The sequence below is a fragment of the Protomyctophum bolini genome, assembly GCF_963924005.1.
Source record: "Protomyctophum bolini genome assembly, chromosome: 20".
NCBI lineage: Eukaryota > Metazoa > Chordata > Actinopteri > Myctophiformes > Myctophidae > Protomyctophum > Protomyctophum bolini.
The window spans coordinates 22107611-22127834 of NC_137881.1; the positions used below are offsets into that span (position 1 = coordinate 22107611).

At 44.8% G+C, this 20224-nt stretch overlaps 1 protein-coding gene across 1 annotated transcript in view; it reads right to left on the bottom strand.

Moving 5' to 3' along the window:
• The window catches only part of ablim2 (actin binding LIM protein family, member 2), a 76212-nt gene that overhangs the window by 5292 nt on the left and 50696 nt on the right, over positions 1-20224 (bottom strand). The window contains exons 14-20 of the mRNA XM_080792604.1: positions 18761-19090; positions 12391-12498; positions 9956-10012; positions 7504-7541; positions 6689-6800; positions 6518-6576; positions 874-937 (exon numbers count right to left, since the gene is read on the bottom strand). Of these exons, the coding sequence (XP_080648730.1) occupies positions 874-937; positions 6518-6576; positions 6689-6800; positions 7504-7541; positions 9956-10012; positions 12391-12498; positions 18761-19090 (768 nt within the window). The remainder of the gene's footprint in view (positions 1-873; positions 938-6517; positions 6577-6688; positions 6801-7503; positions 7542-9955; positions 10013-12390; positions 12499-18760; positions 19091-20224) is intronic.

A 20224-nucleotide genomic window follows, 5' to 3' on the forward strand; every position in this document is an offset into this window, starting at 1 on the left:
GGTGTAAAGTAACTAAGTACATTTACTCAAGTACTATACATAAGTACAATGTTGAGGTATGTAATTATTTTTACGTTACTGGAGCATTTCCAATTTCCAATACTTTCACTTCCACTCCATCGCTGAGGCAAATATTGTACTTTTACAAAAAAAAAGTTTAGTTACTATAGATACTTTTATCACACAACATACTGTACGTACAGTACACCACTTCAGCCCCATGTATATTTTGGCTGAAGTGTTGTGAGCTTGTATATCTGCTATTTTCAGAATATCTATAGAAAACTTGTGAAATGGGACAATCTGCATGATGAGTACTTTGAGTATATTTTGACACAAGTGTTTGACAACACTTTGTCACTCAATTCTTTTAAGTATTTACACGTAAAAGTTACTACATTACAGCACACGTACGCACGCACGCAGGCACGCACGCACACACACACACACACACACACACACAGCCTGACTGGCTGATTGGCTAACCAATAAATGTGCAGCTGGAAAAATGACATAATTTGTCCACGTGTGCGCGTGTGACACGTGTGCGTGCTGCCATTCTAATGGCTGTTCTAGGGTCAGCAGTACGTGACTAAAGCACGCAGCTTATACAATAGAGAGGATCACAGAGCTGAACTGGAGCTCTGCTGTGACTTGAGATATGTGCTTCATATCTTAACATAGTTTTTGTTTTTGTCATATTCCTGAGCCAAAATAGGAGACTCAGTGGGAGACTCTACCCCCAGTCATCAAAGTATTCGCTCAGGAATGCAAAAAAAATAAAAAAAAGAAAATCTGAAAAAGCTGTCAATAAGATGTCAGTCGTTCTTCGATTTTTCAAAAATATCTGTTTATCTTGGGAGTCATTCTCACCTCTCATCATGCCTCCCCAGCTGTGGGAGTCTGGATCTGCCTCGTCCTCAACCATCTCTGCAGCCTGCAGCGCGCGCACACACACACACACACACACACACACACACACACACACACACACACACACACACACACACACACACACACACACACACAGAGAGAGAGAGAGAGAGAGATTAGATGGAGAACAGGCTAGGTCAGAAGGCTAACTCTGTGCCTCCATCGCGTTACTGTCCAGAGTCAACTTTAAGTCTTTTGTATCATCGCCCCGGACTGGCTTCAGATATGTTCGGGGTTACAAGGAGGAACACACACACACACACACACACAGACACACACACACACACACACACACACACACACACACACCCGCACACACATGCACAGTCAGTCACACACACTGATAAGCTGATAGAGGGTTTTTATCACTCAGCCTGATAGGACATTTTGTCCGACAGTCTTATGGAGAGCAGCCGTGATCCGATCCGTCTCACTCACGGATGGGACACATGAGCTGTGGTGGGGAGTTTGAACCCATGACCCTCCCTCGTAAAGCAGTTATTATCAACGGGCATGTACTGTACCAGGTGTGTATATATCAATCAACTTTATTTGTTCAGACTCGGGGTCCAATAAACAACAGACAACATAAAACACTACATACAGAGAAGAAACACCCCTAAACCATAAAAACATCATTTTTACAACATTCATTCATACCAGTGCTTCCAAAAAGCAGACCGGTACCTAGTGCTACTGAAGCTGGGGTTACATAGCAGCATAATTATGCAGTTTTGAGACTCATTGAGCCGACACATAAATGTATACATTAAGTTTCTCAGTAGGGCATGAAAAGTGTATACTCCCACACTACAGAATAACTCACTTGCACTGCTCCACCTTCAATAATATGCAATCATTATAGGCAACCTGCAGTTTATACATACTTGCTTTCTTAAATTTAATATACACTTGATATATACTTAACATGTTGGGCTAATGCATGATTTATACTGTAGGCCTACTTCAGGCATGTCACTGTATACATACCGAGAGCACGGTCGAATAAATGATCCAAAAATGTGAAATGTCTGCAACATTTCACACCAGTTGATGCCTCAGTCACACAGCTATATTTCACTTGAGTCACACCCAAGCCATGCTGCTCCTACGCTGGGTTGGCGGTGCCCCCAGGATCCAACCCACCAACTCGTGGTGCAAAGAAAGGCGAGAGCTCTACCAACTGAGCTACCCGGACACAATATAATAAAAAACCCATGAATAAAAACGTTAAGCCCTTCAGTACAGTCGTAAAACTAATCTACAGTGTCCCTCCCTCCCACTGTGAATGCAACACCACCTCTGAGCTTTCATTTCCTCCTCTCTCCTCTCAGCTATAGCGCTCATGTGTCTGTCCTCTGTCCGTCAACAAACACATAGCAGGGCAGTAATAACATCATTAGACCCCAGACTAAATACCCCCCGGTGTGGTATCGCCTTGCTTATGCACACTGTCCAATGGAAACCTTGCATCTCCACATTTCAACTTTTGAAAGTGTTTTTGTTTTGTACATGCATTGCTTTGTCGATCGCAGTGTTGCACAAACATTCTTTTTTTTTTTGGGGGGGGGGGGGGGGGGGATATTTTGAGGGACAGTGAAAGTGGTGAACACATTCCCTGCCCGGGGGTCCCCAGCAAAAGTAGTCAACGTAGCAGCACCACAATCGCCTTAACCCCTTTATCAATTGTATATGTTGGCTATTAAGAAAATGCAGATCTACAAGCTCACAGTGTGTCGCACATCCTCAATAGTTGATGATGAAGTACGAGCAGGGCATTCGTATATCTCCAACTCGGCACATTAGAGATACAAGGTTTCTACGGCAGAGAATCAGTCCAACTGTAGTTCTAGTGAACTATAGGCCCCATTGCATGTGGAGCCACTACTACTATAGCGTCAGATCCCTATGTAAGCTGATAGCAGAGCTATGTGGCGCTGCAGTGCGCTGACATCCTCGTCCTTCTTGACATGCTACTCATTCGTTTCCTGTGTTGACGAAACAAGATGAGCTTTCACTTTTGAGCGGTGGCGACCGCTCTTAAGCCCTGACCACACCAAAGGGTCACCATGCATGCGACTCCTCGGGGTCCAAACGGTTGCAAGGAGTTAACGCTAATACCGTCTGGACCCTTTGGTGTGGTTTGGGCCATTGAATTCCATGCGTTGTGTCAACGTGGGTCAACATGGGTCAACGTGCAACAAGACACATATCACACCGCAGGGACAACACTAAAACCGTCTGGACCCTTTGGTGTGGTTAGGGCTTTATGAGAGACTTTGTGTGTTATGGCTGTATATGTCCCTATGTCTCAGCATGAGCACTGCAGCTGATGCTGATTGAGGTTGCTACTAAAGTCTGCTACTTTTGATGCTTTTGAATTTGAATCCTGAAAAGTAACAGAGACGATCTGCTTTCGCCTTGAGCTGGTTTTGCTTGGCCTTGACCTCTTAAACCCTATACTTTGTTTACTGGGGTGCCCCAGGGGTCTATATTGGGCCCCGACTTGTTTTCTTCTCCTCACAACCATAACTGGCCAGCCAACCTGATGGTGGTTTGATACCTGAGAAACAGCACCACACGGTGGTCATGTTAAACACTGCAGGTGGCAGGTTCCAGCAAGGGCCATCCATGCAGGATGGAGGTGACATCACATTACCACTTGAACCCCAGCATCCACACTCTGGAGGGAACATTAGCCAAAGGGGCCTTTTGTCTTTCTTTTTCTTTTGCAAAGAGATTCAAAGAGAACAAAAGTGGTTTAAGTGCAGAGCCAACTCAGGTCCAGTACACTAAATCTAGAGGGTTTAAGCAGTGGTGGAAAAAGAACCACATTCTTTACTTAAGTAAAAATATCAATACTGCAATATAGTAATACTCTGTAATACTCAGAAATGCAGAAATATAAAAAAACAAGCAGATCTACAAGCTCACAATGCATCACATCTCTACATATTGTGAGCTGGATTGGCTATTTTAAAATGGTCTAAATGTATATACTGTAGGGCTGAAGTTTTCAAATAAATGTAGTACAGGAAAAGTACGTACAACATTTCTAAATTACAAAGTAAAGTACAAATAAAAAATGTACTTTAAGTGCAGTACTTCAGTAAATGCACTTAGTAACTTTCCACCACTGGGTTTAAGTGGTCAGCCTTTGATCCGCGCGGTGCGCTGGGCGTGACCCCCTCCAGCGTGGCGACAGGCACACCTCGTTGCCCTTAACGAGCCTGACGAGCCGCACTCCAGTGCCTGACGTACGGAACGCGGCGCTCCCTCAGTAGGGAATGGCAGGAATCAAACGCACACACGGTACCCCCGTGGCCCGGGCCGGTGCCAGGACCTCGCTCTAGCTAAAACTACAACGCCAGAAGAACAAAGGAGGAGAGCTAAAGTGCAAGGTAACGCCAAGTTTAATCCAGTAAAAAGCATGCATCATTTTAGAATTAAAAAATGATGGAATACCGATGTATAACTATCATGAACTCTGTCACTGGGAGCGACTGAAACTATTCAAATAGGGGACCCTTACTCTCCTGGGACTGTATGAATGTTAATACTAGAATATAACAAATCACTTGTAACAATTATGAAATGTACTGTGATGCCCAACATGACCCACCTGTTTACCGAAAAATCTAAATAAAAAAAAAGTTTCCAAAAAAATAAAAATAATAATAAAACATTATTTTATACTTTCGCCATTACAAAATAGCAGATATACAAGCTCACCTCAGCTCAGCTTGTAGATCTGCAATTTTCTATTATTATTTTTAATCGTAGAAAATGTGTGCTAATTTCTGAATCATTATTTGAAAGTTTGAAACTCAAATGTTTTGAGACGGGGTCTTGACATGATGAAGAAGTTTGGAGATACCACAGAGTTTTTCCAGAAAACTCTTTTTTAGATTTAAAAGACATTTGCAAGAATCGGCCTCATCGGTCTTAAGGGGTTAATCTGCATGTGGCGTTGTGTCCCTAAGTGACACGTGCGGGTTGTTGGCGCGAGCGTACATTACACCCTGCAAGCCAGCTGTGTGTGTGTGTGTGTGTGTGTGTGTGTGTGTGCGTGTGCCGTGTGTGTGTGTGTGTGTGTGTGTGTGTGTGTGCGTGTGTGTGTGTTTGCGTGCATGCTTTGGGGTTGCCAGCGTGCGTGTCTCGTGCCATGATGCCATTGAAAGTGGCCAATGGAAGTCAGATGTGAGGGGTGAGGCGATGCCACACAAACTCGGCTGACCTCACATGAGAGAGCATTAACTGCATAACAGTTACATATTTGTTGCCTTTTTGTTTTTCCACTGTATAGATTGGTGGATTCGCTACGGTGTAGAAACACTGGGTCACAAACCACAGTCCTAGGACACACAGCACTGCTGCTCTTTATTCTATTTAATGTTGGGCAGTAGTTTATTTAGCTGTAATTACTAATTACCCGAGGCCCGTTCTACGAATGTCTTCTAAACCAGTAGAATTGTCAAAGCTGCTGCATGTCGAATGTTGAATGTTATACAGCCACCGCAAACTCATACAAATTTCAGCAGAAACAGCCTGTGTCAAATATGAGTGACTGACTATCGTAGGCCGATATCGATGACATTATCGCTGGTATTGTTTGTTTTTTTGTTTGTTTCATTGTTTAAATATTGAGACGATGATGACCCAATGTTATTTTCCATAGAGAAAATACTTCTGCTACCCGGGGGATGAGCGAGTGACGTCCGGACTTTGATACTCCATTATCGTTTATTTTCAGTGAAGGGGTACGGTGTAGAGGGGGGGGGGACCAAATAGAGACCCCTGCGGGACTCCAGCTGAATGATGATTAAACAGGGATTTCACTTTCGCAAAACATTGCAAAACATTGGCAAGTCATTCTCAAGTCTACTCTGGCCTTTGTGTGCAGTGCGGGCGGTTTTCTCCCTTCGATATTTAGATATTTGATATTAATTTGATCGGACATGCCCCAGTTCTATATAACCATGTTAGACTCATTGAAAACAGACATCTCTGATATCGTCCTTCTAATGACTGTTAGACTCATTGAAAACAGACATGCTTTGCTTCTGGTGACTGATATCGTCCTTCTAATGAATGCTAGACTCATAGAGAACACAGGTCCCTGCTTCTGGTGACTGATTGCTGTTCTTCTAATGGACGGGGAATATTTGGAATATTTTCTGAAATGTAATGTATCTACTACTATCTAGAGATCTAATTATCTTTCTCATTAGTAAAGTTCCTTTTAAAACAACCAGTCAAGGTTCAAGGTTCAATTATTTGTCATTTAAATCATATAAAACGAAAATCGTACTCAGGACCAGCAGTGTATATTAAAACCTATTAAAAAAAGAAGAATAAGCATAACATCCCAAAGTGCAGTTCATTAAAACTAAGCAGCATATTAAAAATATTAAAAACAGCACATTTTATTTGACTTAAGAGTTCATTAGCCTGACAGTCCTGGGGTAGAAGCTGCGTTTTAGCCGTTCAATCCTGGCTTTGATTGACCGCAGCCTCCTACAAGCAGTTCAAACAGTTCATGCCCCACAATGTAAGGTCAGGTAAATAGGACCATATACTATACCTTGTAGATGCCATTCCTTCCATATCCGGGTAAGGAGGCTGACTTATTGTAGGGGAAGGCTGCCGGGGAAAGAGAAAGGATTTCTTTTAGTTTTTAACAAATTGGCATAAACACGCACGCACACACGCGCACATCTGTGTCAGTGTGTGTGGGGCAGCGGTACACACTCACTAGGCTCGGAGGTGTCGATGGGCAGGCTGCTTGTGGACTTACGTGGGTCCGAGAAGTCTTCTGGACCCATCTGTCCGTCAATCTCACTCTTCAGGATCATCCAGCTGGTCCTCTGCCGAGGGAGGGGGGAGGGGGGGAGAGAGAGAGAGAGAGAGAGAGAGAGAGAGAGAGGGGGAGAGAAGTATGGATGATGAAATGACGGAGTTAGTTCATTAGTTAGTAGATGTGGTGAATTTGCCAGAGTTGACAAAACAGTGAGTGAAGTGAGGCGGGTATAGATGGAGAGCTATCACTGCAGGCGTGCGCATGTTGCAAGCGTATCAGGACTATAGTACTGTGTCATTGTGACATCAGTAATGTGATATAACGCTTAGGCCATAATCGTGATGTTTTACGATAAACTCAATCCCAAAATAGACCCAAGATCTGGGATTTTGTCATCTGGGGGATATTGTGACAATGTGGCACATTTAAGTGTACGTCCGTCTATTCCTGGCTTTAATTGAATCACTCAAAAACATTTTCTAAAACAGGAGTGTGTGTGTGTGTGTGTTTTTTTAAAGAAAATGTATATTCATTCTTCAATATCAATACAGGCTATATAGGTATTTCGTTTTTATATTGTCCATATCGCCATTCGTAGCACACACACACACACACACACACACACACACACGCGCGAGAGCGTGCATGTGCGCGAGCACGCACGCACACACACACACACACACACACACACACACACACACACACACACACACACACACACACACACACACACACACACACACACACACACACACACAGCGTGGACCCACCTTGGTCTCCTCCCCATCCTGCCAGGAGCCTCTAGACGCTGTAAAACAGGTTACATGATTACACCACACTTAATTAACCATTCATGTGTCGGCACAACGTCACACACATCTGTGTGTGTGTGTCTGTGTGTCTGTGTGTGTGTGTGTGTGTGTGTGCGCACAGATAAGTACAAGGACAGCTGCCTGTAGCCTCCTAGCCTATACAGTACATTACAAGCCTCCACATCCTAGTTAAATCCTAAATCCCATTTACGTATTTGCTTAGGTATTGAGCTTAACCACTTAACCCTGTAGCATCCGTATTGTGGGGAAGGCTTTCGCAGAAAAACAGCAGATCGACAAGCTCACAACCCGCCGCATCCACGCACTTATACGTCATAAATGGAGATCGCTGCATCTCACTGGAGATCTATCTATCCATCTTATCTATCGCACTGGGTCCCTTTATTTTTTGTTTTCTACATTTTGGTTTTCAGTTTTCATTTCTCTCTCCCTCTCTCCCCCTCTCTCTCTCTCTCTCTCTCCCCCCCCCTAGTGTTATGAAACACTAGATCACGTCATCATCATTCCACTATACTCATTTCGGTGTCTACGGAACGGGAATAATATTTCTGGGTGGGAGACGGGAGTCGATCAAAAAAGGGAGGGAAAAAAACAGAATAGAACAAAGTATCCATTTCATAAGGCAGATAGACAGCGCACGCCATAATGCGTTCCCTCGTCAGTGACCTCACGTCTAGTAACGCTACGTGCAATCTGCGCCGCGGACGGCTAGCTCATAAATCCATAGATACGCGCCATGTGCTGCTGATTTGCAGCACTTGTCACATTTGATGAATAGAAGAGATGATATTTCTTTCTGCGGCTGTGATAAAGACCGTGCCTTGGGGGGGGGGGGGGGATGTACGCCTCATGCATGGCATGGGGGGACGTCGTTATCTAAGCTCGGCTAGCTCGGCTTTCTCCAGATGCCTGACTTCTACTTTGTGGTACGGCGGTGGCGGTGCACACGTACGCGGTGTCACGTGCTGGAAGTACAGCCTCAGACCTGCAAGCTTATACAACCTGTTAGCCTGCAGCTCATTCTATTTACCGCCACGCAACGCTGCTGTGTGACAGACTGCGTATAGGCCGGCATAAGTTGTTCCAGTTAAGTTGTCATCCAATTATTGGCTCAGGAATGTGACAAAAACAAAAACATGGTGTGTGTGTGTGTATAATCGATAGAAGAATAAGTAATTTGTGTGGGATGAACCACTTCTTTAATGCTGGGAGACATTGTTACCTAGCTATCTTGTCTTTCTCCAAAGTCTGATTCGTACTCCGTTTGCGAGTCGCATGCCGGAAATGCTTCCAGCACGCGACTCTGGCTGTATGACCAAGTATGCATTGGCATGAGTTTGTTCAACAACAACTGAACAACAACATACAAACAACACCATGTGGTTATGAAGGACACAAACTAGCGATGGACAACAACACCAACACAGTGAATTATGGGAATTAGTTTTGTTGCAAGGAGTTGCGACTAGTTGCATTGGTGCGGTTTGAACTGATCAAAAGGTTATATGAATTTATATAAAGTAACTTAAAGATACAAAGAAATTACCGACATATTGAATAATTTAACACTTGAAAAAAAAACTGATCTACAAGCTTGAGATTCAGGTGTGAGTTGTTGCCTTGCACCTGCTGCATACTCAGTCGTGTGACGAAGAGTGCACTTGCCGACAACGAGATCTGTTATGTTCCCGGCAAGTGCCGCCGTCATTCAGCGGAGTATAAATCTCAGCTTAAGTTGCGACCACTGAAGTGGACACAGCTCTCTCTCTCTCTCTCTCTCTCTCTCTACTGATCAGGGCTGATTTGTAGACATCTTGGCGACATTGTGCCCCACAGTTCTTACTCTTCCTCCACCAGGTGTGCACCTCTGTGCCAAGAACAATTTGATTCCCTCAGCTGAGAACCGCCGGTCTAAATGCATAAACTCTTAAGGTGCGTTCAGACTTGGATGGTTAGAGCAGCGCGATTACATACAAAGTCAATGCAAAGAATTGCGATGGATGGGTGGATGGATGGATGGATGGATGGGTGGGTGGGTTGATGGATGGATGGATGGGTGGGTGGGTGGATGGGCGAAGTCAGAGTAATATAGTAAGAGAGTGGCAACACTAGCGTTGACTCCCATTGTAACAATGGAATGCGGAAGTGCTCAATCTATCTCAATGGGATAGTTCCAGCCATAGGAGCAATGTTTGGAACTATAGCACGTAGGCACTCGCTTTGCGGCGAGATCAAAGCTTGTCGCTACTCTTCTACTCTACACTCTGGGCGAAGTGACGTTCAAGGCGGCGACATGCGACAGACACACATCGTGCAGAGACGAGACCAATATAGAGAAAACCCAGGAAGTCGTTAAAAAGAGGAAGACGGAAGTGGACTGTAACTGTACCATGCTGTTTGTAGATGGGGGGTTTTCTATAGATATTATCGACTTTGACCTTAGTCTCTGAAGATGGGGGAGGAGAGAAGCCAGAGAGAGAAGACGATGGAAGAAGCCAAGGTGAGAGAGAGGGAGAAAGAGAGAGAGAATGGAAAAAAGAAGCATGAGTTAGCAGTTATTTTTTGAAAGGATGAGGAGATAATAGTCGATGAAAGTGCAGCATAGCCCGACTCAAATGCAAGACATCTGTCATTTTCTTTGACTGTGACATGTCAGGAAATTCATCACTCTCTCTGGTATTATTCATGCAAGAGCACATGTGCAAAATATATCAATTCCGTTTTGTTTTTTTGTTATGACACGTTATTTGGACGCAGAACCATAAAGGGAAAATTCATTAATACGTTTAAAACAGATTAAAACACCAGAGCCTTGTCTAGTACAATACTTAATTGTTCATCATATCAAGGCACCGAATCAAATAATTTACAACTGCATTGAGAGCGAACAATGAGTGTGAGGCCAGAAAATACAGCATCACACACAAAATAATTAGCATAATAGCAGCAAAATAAAAGTTGAATTACTGAGTTGATTGATAATGTGATTAATGGGGCCAGTATGTCCGTGTTGAAAGCTGATTCTGAAGTGCTTGAACCACTTAAACCTTACAATATACACTTTGTTGATCGCTAATCCCCCCCCTCCCCCCACCCCCCCTCCTGAATATCTCTGCCGAAAATAGCCGATGTACAAGCTCACAATGCGTCACAAAGGGCTCCACGAGGAGTTTACAGATCTGTAATGTCTCCAGAACAGATTCCGAGCTGCCCCACTGAATCTGTCAGCAGGGCCATTCCAGAACGTGTACAGATTGTTGTTAGTGGGAATGAAAACATAGGCGGCACGCAGGAAGAGGAGGGCCGAAGGCGGACCAAACAGGCCAACATCCTGTTATCCGTTCCCAGATTGACAGGTCTCTATAACTCTGACCCGTTGCGGGTCCATTTGGTGTTGACACTGAGGCTTGTAGATGTTTTGCTATTTTCGTAGTTGGCTCAAGTGGTTAACTACAGTGGACCCAGACAGGGGCCTTCGTTCATCAGAGATGCTTAGCAACAACTGTCCCACATTACCCCCCTTCCCCCCCCGCATCAGAAACATGAGTCATGAGAAGCAGAAAAACATGTGGGTCATTTCGTCTTTTTCGTCTCTTTTATATAGTGCTGCCTGCCAGCCATGTGAAAGCGAATCCATATGAGAGTGCGTGCGTGCGTTGGTGCGTGTGCGTTGTGTGTGGACCATGATGAGGAAAGCCCATTAAAGTGGATAATCGCTGGCTTTGTTTTTTGTCTTTTTTTGGGGATTTTTGCTATTCCGCCGCTCAGGGTTTTTTGTTTCTTCCCTCCTCTCCTCTCTTCTCTCCACAAACTCTGCAATTAAACGTTGTAATTGTTCGATGGGAACAATGTGTGGCATCGGAGAGAGAGAGAGAGAGAGAGAGAGAGAGAGAGAGAGAGAGAGGAAGAGAGAAAGGGATTCCTCAGTGCAGGAAGTCTGGAGATAATGAACGATGTGCTGTTTAGCGTCAACCGCTGTCACGGCGCATCGGGGGAATTTCGCGAGACGCGATGTAATTGTGCAGATGTCGATGGCCGTCCTGGGAGGGGTTGCGGAATTGGATTTGAAATCTCAAGCTGTGCGTGCATGGCACTAACAATTTGCATATTCAACGGTAGATGCGGCGAAGAAAAAAAAACGACATGGAAGGAAACCTCTTATGTCCATTTTTGTAACTTTTAGTGGGGGGTTTTTTCCATAAATGAATGGCCTACAGTACGTGATCATACTGCGTCAGACAAAAGCATCAACAGTAGCAGAACCACAGGCTCCAATGCTTGTTTTAAGCTTGTAGATCTGATACTTTTGAATTTGATTCCTGAAAAGTAACAGTTTTGGACATATGAGGTTTCCACCCGACAGAGACTATGACAATGGGCAATTAACACCCCGATCGCCCTGGACGAAGTTCACCGTCCTTTCTATTAGTAACACCCAGCGCCCAGGATTTTATCATACATCCCGTTGTCGTCGATGGCCTCTAAAGTGTTTTGGCTATATAACGCATGACACCGGACTTTCCAGACATTTTGGCAAAACATCATGTTCTTCTGAGGTTTTATCCCATATCCTTATCGCAGGGACTTGGAAAGACGCCATTACGGCACAATAGAAAACAATAACAACAAGAGGGTTATCCAAAAAAAACGTCATCCTCGTCGGATCCTATCCTAGTAGTATACCCACAACCACTGCAAACTCAACTGGCCCCAGATCAGTGTTTAGAAAGGGTTATATAAGGATGCAGAGCATATAGTGGTGGAAGAGAGTTTCGGCGTAGGTTGTCCGGACGGAGGAGAGCCATGCGGCGGCATCAAGCCTACCTGGTATGTGGAAGTGCCGTGGCGCGGCCACGTACGTGCCAGAGGAGGAGGGGGATTTTCCATCGGAATACGTGGATAGGCTGGGGGTACTCCGACCACTTTCACTACCTTCCAGTGTGGAAGAGAGGAAGAGGTTTGGGGGGTGGAGAGAGAGAGAGAGAGCCATGGGGAGATTTAGGGGAGAAGGATGGGTTTGGAGAGATAGATAAGAGGGGTGTTGGGGGAGGCAAAAAGTCAGAGTTAGGCAAATAACTATGAAGCTTTAATATTGTTCCTGTAAGTAATGCAGGTGACTCGACAGTCCAGACATCCGTTGAGATCATTTCGATTTGATTATTGGACTAATAGCGTTGTGTTGATCCCATTTAGGGCCCAGGCCGATTCTAAAAACGCCTATATCTTGACCTAAGTTTTCTGAAAAACTTACTCTTCAGGACAGGAACCCCTTTGGGGCTTTTTGTACAGTACAGTATATAGCAACATAACATTTTTTTAAAATTTGAATAAGATATTTGAAGTTTTTCATAAAACTTAGGTCAGTATTTAGAAGGCTTTAGAATGCTAGCTCTTTCTAGTATTTCCCTCTATGCTAAATCTCTTTGTCAAAATAATCAATGTCAGTGAATGATCCAATTCAGTTTGTGGCGCCAAATGACACCAACTTATACGGCCAATTAAGTTTCGGCCACGTTAGACTGTAGTTTGTGGTCATGTAATTTTCAAATAATGTACGTTTGATGCTGCCCAGCTGTCCGTCTGTCAAAAAGGGTTTTGTTTCTGAACAATGAAGTCACCGACACCTTACAGGCCAGAGCCACTAAACGCTAAAGTTTAGCGGCTAAACACATCAAGAGCTCTGAGGACAGAGCAGAGACAGAGAGAGAGAGATAGTGTGTGTGAGTGAGAGTGAGTAAGTGAGTGAGACAGACTGTTAGTTAACTGACCGCACGCACGCGCACACACACACACACACACACACACACACACACACACACACACACACACACACACACACACACACACACACACACACACACACACACACACACACACACACACACACACACACACACACACACACACACACACACACACACACACACACACACACACACACACACACGTCCGTCCGTCCTCTCTGAGTGCTCCAGAGAGGAACAATAGGCAGAGGAGATCTGGATGGTGGGAGGTGATGTCACTGACACACAACACACACACACACACAGTGTTGTTAGTGCACGGCACGCCTGTGTCTGGGGGAGAGATCCTTTGCGAGCACGCACGCACACACACACACACACACACACACACACACACACACACACACAGTTGCACAAAGTGTTGTTAGTGCAGAACCAAGTGCATACGGCATGTGAGGGACATCTGGAATCGAGGTTAAGAGCTGACAGGGGGCTTGCGGAAGTTGGCTGAGACACCGTTCTAAATCATAATTGAAATATCCGCCAACACGAGAATATAAAGTAATCACAAGATGTACTGCAGATCTATGGACAGAGAGGCGTGCCCAAAGGCGATAAGGATTAGATGAGATGAATGTGCGCGAATACATGTCTGCACGTAAGAACCCCGACTTGCCTTGTGTCGCCACGTGTACGCACGTGTACGCACATGTGTCACTAATATGCATACTGTCTTTTGAGTGTGTTTGCGATCTGAGTTTTTGTAGCAGCTTTTAGGAGCGAGGGCTCCCAGCGGCGGGTTGCATGGAACCAAGCGTCTCTTTTCACGCTGCGTCGGGGCAGAGGGTGGCGCTGAGGTCCACAGATGAAGAGGCACACGGCCCAGCGGGCGTTTACATGCCACTGAAAACTGGCAACCAGAAAACGTGCCAAGTACTTTTACTTAAGTACTGTACTTAAGTACAATTTTGAGGTATTTGCACGTTACTTGAGTATTTCCAATTTCCAATACTTTCACTTCTAACTCCACTACATCTCAGAGACAACATTTTTACTTTTACTCCACTACAATTATTTGAAAACTTTAGTTACTTTGGAGATTTAAATTTTGATTAGAAAACATACATTAACCACATCAACCCTATACATTTCAGCCATTTGAAAATAGCCGATCTACAAGCTCACAATGCGTCGCAACCCGACGCATTGTGAGCTTGTAGATCTGCTATTTTCAATAGATTCCGTACACATTTTGAACTAGTGAAATGGCACAGTCTGCACAATGAGTACTTTTACTTTTAGTACTTTAAGTACATTTTGATGCCGATACTTTTGTAATTTGGAAGTACAAATATCCTTCCAAATTTTACTAAAAGTAAAACAACTGACTACTTTTTCCACCACTGGCCAAATTACAAGCCTGCGTGGGCCGCTCCGCCTTTTCATTCCAACCGGTTCCACCCGCACGGCTTTCATCCCCTTCAGACCTCGGAGAACATTTGGACTCTTGCAAACCGCCGCCGAGAAACCCTGGAACCACCAAAGGAACCCTGGAACCACCGAGGAACCCTGGAACCGCGTGTTGGTGACGCTCAGCGTGCCATGCACTGGAGCGCTGTTCTAGCTCTCTTTTCCAATTTTGAGGGGTTTTTTTTGTACTTCCATTTTCCAATACTTTTACGCCTACTCCACTGCATCACAGATCCAAATATTGCTCCACTGCATTTATTTGAACACTTTAGTTACTAGTTACTTTGTAGATTTTGATTATTACTACAAGGTGCCAATACCTTTTGTACTTTTACCAAAGTACATTTTGAACTTTTACTTGTAACAGAGTATTTCTACATCGCAGAATTGATACTTTGAGTACACTTTCTCAACCACTGCCTCTCTCCCTCTCTCCTTCCATTGGCTGTCTAGCTCTCTCTCTCCCCCTGCTGTGGCTCCCACCAGTGCGCGCTACAGTACGGGCCAAATGTAAAGCAATCTCATCTGTCCCCCACCCCCCACACACTCCCCCCTACATCTCCTAACTGCCTCAACATCTGTCCTTAAAGACCAACATTCATCTGTTCACGAGTCTTTGAGTTAGACACAGTGATGAGTTGTCGGCCACGAGTGTTCCATTTTGTACAAGAAGAAGAAAATAAATTACAGAAGGCCACAAGGAATTTTCTTAACCACGTAAACCTGATATACGTACTTGGGTTGACTTGACTGAGGTCCCTTAGGGGTCTGTATACTTTGCCCCCTTCTTTTATCCCTCCATAAATAGCCGGTCCACAAGCTCACAATGTTCACATTGTGCTCTGAGTGACCCTTGGCTCTTGTTACATCTGGGTGAAAGTCAAACCTTCAGATACATATCAGACTATTGTTTGGCTGTGTGCGCTGCTGTGTGGATTTTTTTCCCCCTTTTTTTGCGAAGGATCATGTTGTCTAACTCCTCTCTCTCTCGCTCTCTTATCTCTTTGGCTTTACAGTGAAATAATATCTCTGTGTCGACTATTTAGTCATGGGAGTCTTTTTAAAGCGCTTGTTTGTTGATTAAAAAGAAAATACAAATAAAAAAGCACTGTGTGGGAGTAGTTACCGGTATGTGATTCTGTCAAAACCTGCACAATTTCCCACACCTTGCCAAAAGAAACACATAATCGTAGCCTATTCATTTTGTCAATCTTCTCTTCGCTAAGGTGTCAACCTGTGTTCTCAACCAAATTCCCTTGACGGACAAAAGCACTTTGACACCAAAGGGGGGGTTAAGGGTCAACGGACAACAGACAAAGGCATCATTCAAGGAATTGACAATGAAGAAAAACATGAGGTCGAGTGCAGGCAAACAATTAGTTTGACATCGATCTAAAAACACACGAGCACACAAAGAAAACCACAAGGTGATCCTCACCGCCTTTTCTTTGACAACGGCATATGTGAACAGAAATGCAAACAGGTGCACATGATCTCGTCGTCACGTGCACGGTTACGACCTCGCCCACAATGAGGACACAAGGAAAACAGCGCAGGCAGAAATCAAGCATATATATAAAGAAGGAGAGGAGAGATATTCTACGGCCTATAGCATGCATACAGTACATAGATGTACTGGGAGGCAAACTGGAGCCAGAATGCAATCCATGGAATGCATTGAAGCCAATGATTGTTGGCTGGGCCATCTTATGAATAAACATTCTTATTTTTTTATGATTGCGACCATTGCCAGATAATCAGCTAGGGAGAATGAAAGAAGACATGTCACATGTTATTTTCAGACGTCTTGTTTTTCAATGCGCACAATATATAAATGTATCGAGGCAATCTAAATAGATAAATGCCCAGACAACATTTTTGACTGGGCAGGATTTGCTGTGGCAGATTCATCAGGTTTTCAGGCTTAGACTGCCCAACAAAAAAATGTACATTTTTGAGTTTGGGTCCCAGGGAAACACCTTTTGGGTCCCAGCTGAAAAAGTGTGCATGGGAACCAATGACTTGTCTTAAAGGATAGTCTTGTCCACTCAGCTTTCATTGACTTCAAAATGCATTCCATCGATCCTATACGCCTCCACTTGTGCAATCACATCTTTGTAATCACATCTTTCCTCTCCTTCTTTGCATAATCCTTGGCAGAAAGTAGGAATTTGGCGTGGTCCTAGAATTGAACTCTGGTGCACGCCACGAGACCTGAGACAAAGTATATACCACAACGACTGACAGCCATTCCAGTGTGAGAGGAGAGACACAGATAAGAGTATAGAAGTAGAGGATGCTAGGTGTGTTTTTTACCGTTAGCCTTAGGAGGAGGTAAATTGAGATGCAGGGATCTCCTATGTGCTTTGGGATTGGACAAGAGGTCCTGTTTGAGCCCTGGGGTCAGTAGTAGGGGAGCGGAGGGGGAGACAAGGTGCAGAGTGAGGCGGTTGGATATCAAACAATTCATGTCAGCGGTTCTCAAAACCTTTGTGATTACAAGGACCCCCCCCCAGAGTTACAGACGTCCATTTGGAGCGCCCCGAAGGAACAGAGAGGGTCCTTGGAGACAGCACTTGCATAACCGCTGCTTCATGTGAAGGGATATCCCCAGACCAGCCTCGGACAAGAATTCTATTTTGTTTTAATTCTTTAATTTGTATCTTCTCTTGTCAGTCTCGGTCGACCACCTGCTATTTCCATACATGCGCACATTTCAAATATACAAATTTGGTGTTGTGAAATATGCTGTATTGTTCAATAAAGAGCTGTTTTAAGCCAATCTACATGTATTGAAGAACACTCACTCACACACGCTTTGCTTATTGAACAATAAAGAATATTCCAGAAGAGACAAGCGATTCGATGGTTAACATCCAAAGCTTGAGGTTCAAATTTAGTTTTATTGGTGGTGGGTGAATTGAGACTGATGGAGATAATAACAAAACAATTGGAGGTTGTCCCCCTCACAAAGGGACATGGGTGTAAGATCATAAGATCAATCTGTCAGTGGTGTCGTGCTGGGTGTGTGTACATATTTCTGATAGATGGGGGTGATGATGTTAGTCCAATTCTCTAAACACAATAAACGCTCATCAAGTGATCAAACATCAGTTAATAGTATTAGCCCAAAAACAGCACACCAAGGCCAAGCGCTCTGTTTTCCATTATGAGTCACTGACGGGCCCCGCGGCCTGAAAACACCCCGGAGCATTATTATTATTTTTGAGTGGTGCAACCACTCCATTACGGAGCTTTAAATGGTGTGTCCCTGGGTCCGTCCGAGCATGAAAATAGCGTTTGGTTGGTTTTCACAACCAAGTGTCACTGTTGCGCAGCCTAACACACACAAACACACAGCGGCTCGCTGGAACCGGCCCGGCCCCCTGGGCGCGTTCCTGGGCGTCTGGATGTTCCGGGGACCCCCCAGGGACCCCCACACGGTAACTCTGTCATTTCTCGACCGCGTCGGACGCGGGGCCGCTTGCCGGAACCGGGCCGGCACCCTGGGCATGTTCCTGTGGGTCTGGAAGTTCCGAGGACCCCCACACAGAGTTGCACCACTCACTGTGATTTCCCCCCCCCCCCCGTAAGCAGTTAACTCTGTGTTCAGTCACAGCAACCCCATGCCATGTGGAGGACCCTGCCAACCCAGGGGAAGGGCCCGCTCTACTCCCCGTAAGGGATCACACACAGCACGCCACACCACAAGGCTCCGGTCCCCAAGCAAAAACACAGAGCGGACAAAAGTGTCATGCTGCCATTACGTGAGAACCAATCCCGCCTCCACTTCTACTTCGCTTTCAAAACGAAAGTTAACCTTTGAGTCAAAGGTTAACTTTGGTTCGGTCTTTTTTTCACTACTTTTCAAATTGGAAAGGACCACTGGCTTAGAGATACGCCTTGTCAGTTGGTGGAGAAAGGATGGGTTTTCACAGAGTCAGCTTACAGCGCTCTACATTTGGACTCGGTTCTTCTACCTCTGAAGTAGGGGATGTAGTTGTGCTGCTGGAGCATGGCGAGGGTGGTGGGGTTGAGCTGCAGGGACAGGTCCCCCGGCGGCAACGGGGAGCACGCGCCGCTACCAACGGGGGCGGCGCCTTTGGCACCGCCCGCCGCGGGGAGGGAGGACGAGTCCCGGGCCCAGGCGGGGCCGGGGTCCACCCCTCCCGGGAAGGTGGGAGGGAGGGGGAGGGTGTTGGAGTCACGGGCTGGATTCACCCCTCCCGTGGTCGTGGGAGGTCGTGGGAGGGAGTTGGAGCTGCGGGGGGGTCGGCTGCAGACGACCTTGACCGCCGTCTCTGCCGGTCCTACGTCGTGGTTTTTGACAGCAAAACTCTGATTTAGTCGTGTAGTCTTTTTTGAGTACAATTTCTATTTAGTTTTATAGTCACATTTTAGTCAGCTGATTTTTTGTTTGTTTTAGTGTAGTTTTAGTCGACAAAATATCGTGAAGTTTTGGTCGACTAAATGTGCGGTTAATTTTGTCGACCAAAATGTATTTTGGTGGGCCTTGGTGTCGGCGTAATGGCAAATTATACACTTGCTTGCGTGCTGAAAATAGCCGATCTACGCGTTGTGAGCTTGTAGATCTGCTATTTCGCAATGCATGCAACCACCCATACTTCCCTTCCTAACATTCTAGTCTAGTATTTATTTGTTGATGAAATTGTCAGTATATTTAGTCTTAGTTTTAGTCATCATAGCTTATATAGGTTTTATTTCGTTTCCGTCAGTAAAAAAAAGGTAGTCGTCATAGTTTTAGTCTGATTTAATACTGGTTATGAGGCCAATAACATCACAGGAAACATCGCTGAGTCCTTCTAAGGTCAGTGTTTCTCAAACTATTTTTAATTTGGTATTCAGAGTTCACCACGTACCCCAAAAACACTGTATTCAGTTGACCACGTACCCCAAAAACACTGACAGTGCTCAAGTGGAACCGAAGGCCCCAAAAGCGAAGGGACTCGTTTCCTAATTAACACTCATTATGCTGGGGACCATCAGATAAATATTAGGCCGTGTGAATGTACCACCAAAGCATTTTTATCCATCTATATTTTCAGCTGATAAGCTTTTCTAAGACGCTCATTCCAACGAACCCAAAATAGAAAACATCCCACCTCTTTGTGACAAAAAGTCAACAAAAGTCAACAAAAAAGTCACCCTAGTCACCCTGCTAGCGCTTCGAGCATAGCATAAAATATGCAACTGGAAACAATATAAAAACTACACTCGACGAAAGACGCCTTGGTGGTCACAGCTCCATAAGTAAAAAATAACCTAAATCAAAACCTAAAAAACATGAATCAAGTAACATGGGAATTGTTGTGTAGGCAATCAGTCTTTATAGAGCCCAGCAAAGTCCTGACATGACTCGTTCATCCACTGGTTCCCGGAAGTATTTTCTCTAGGGAGAATAACGTTGTGTTTCTTAAACTTGT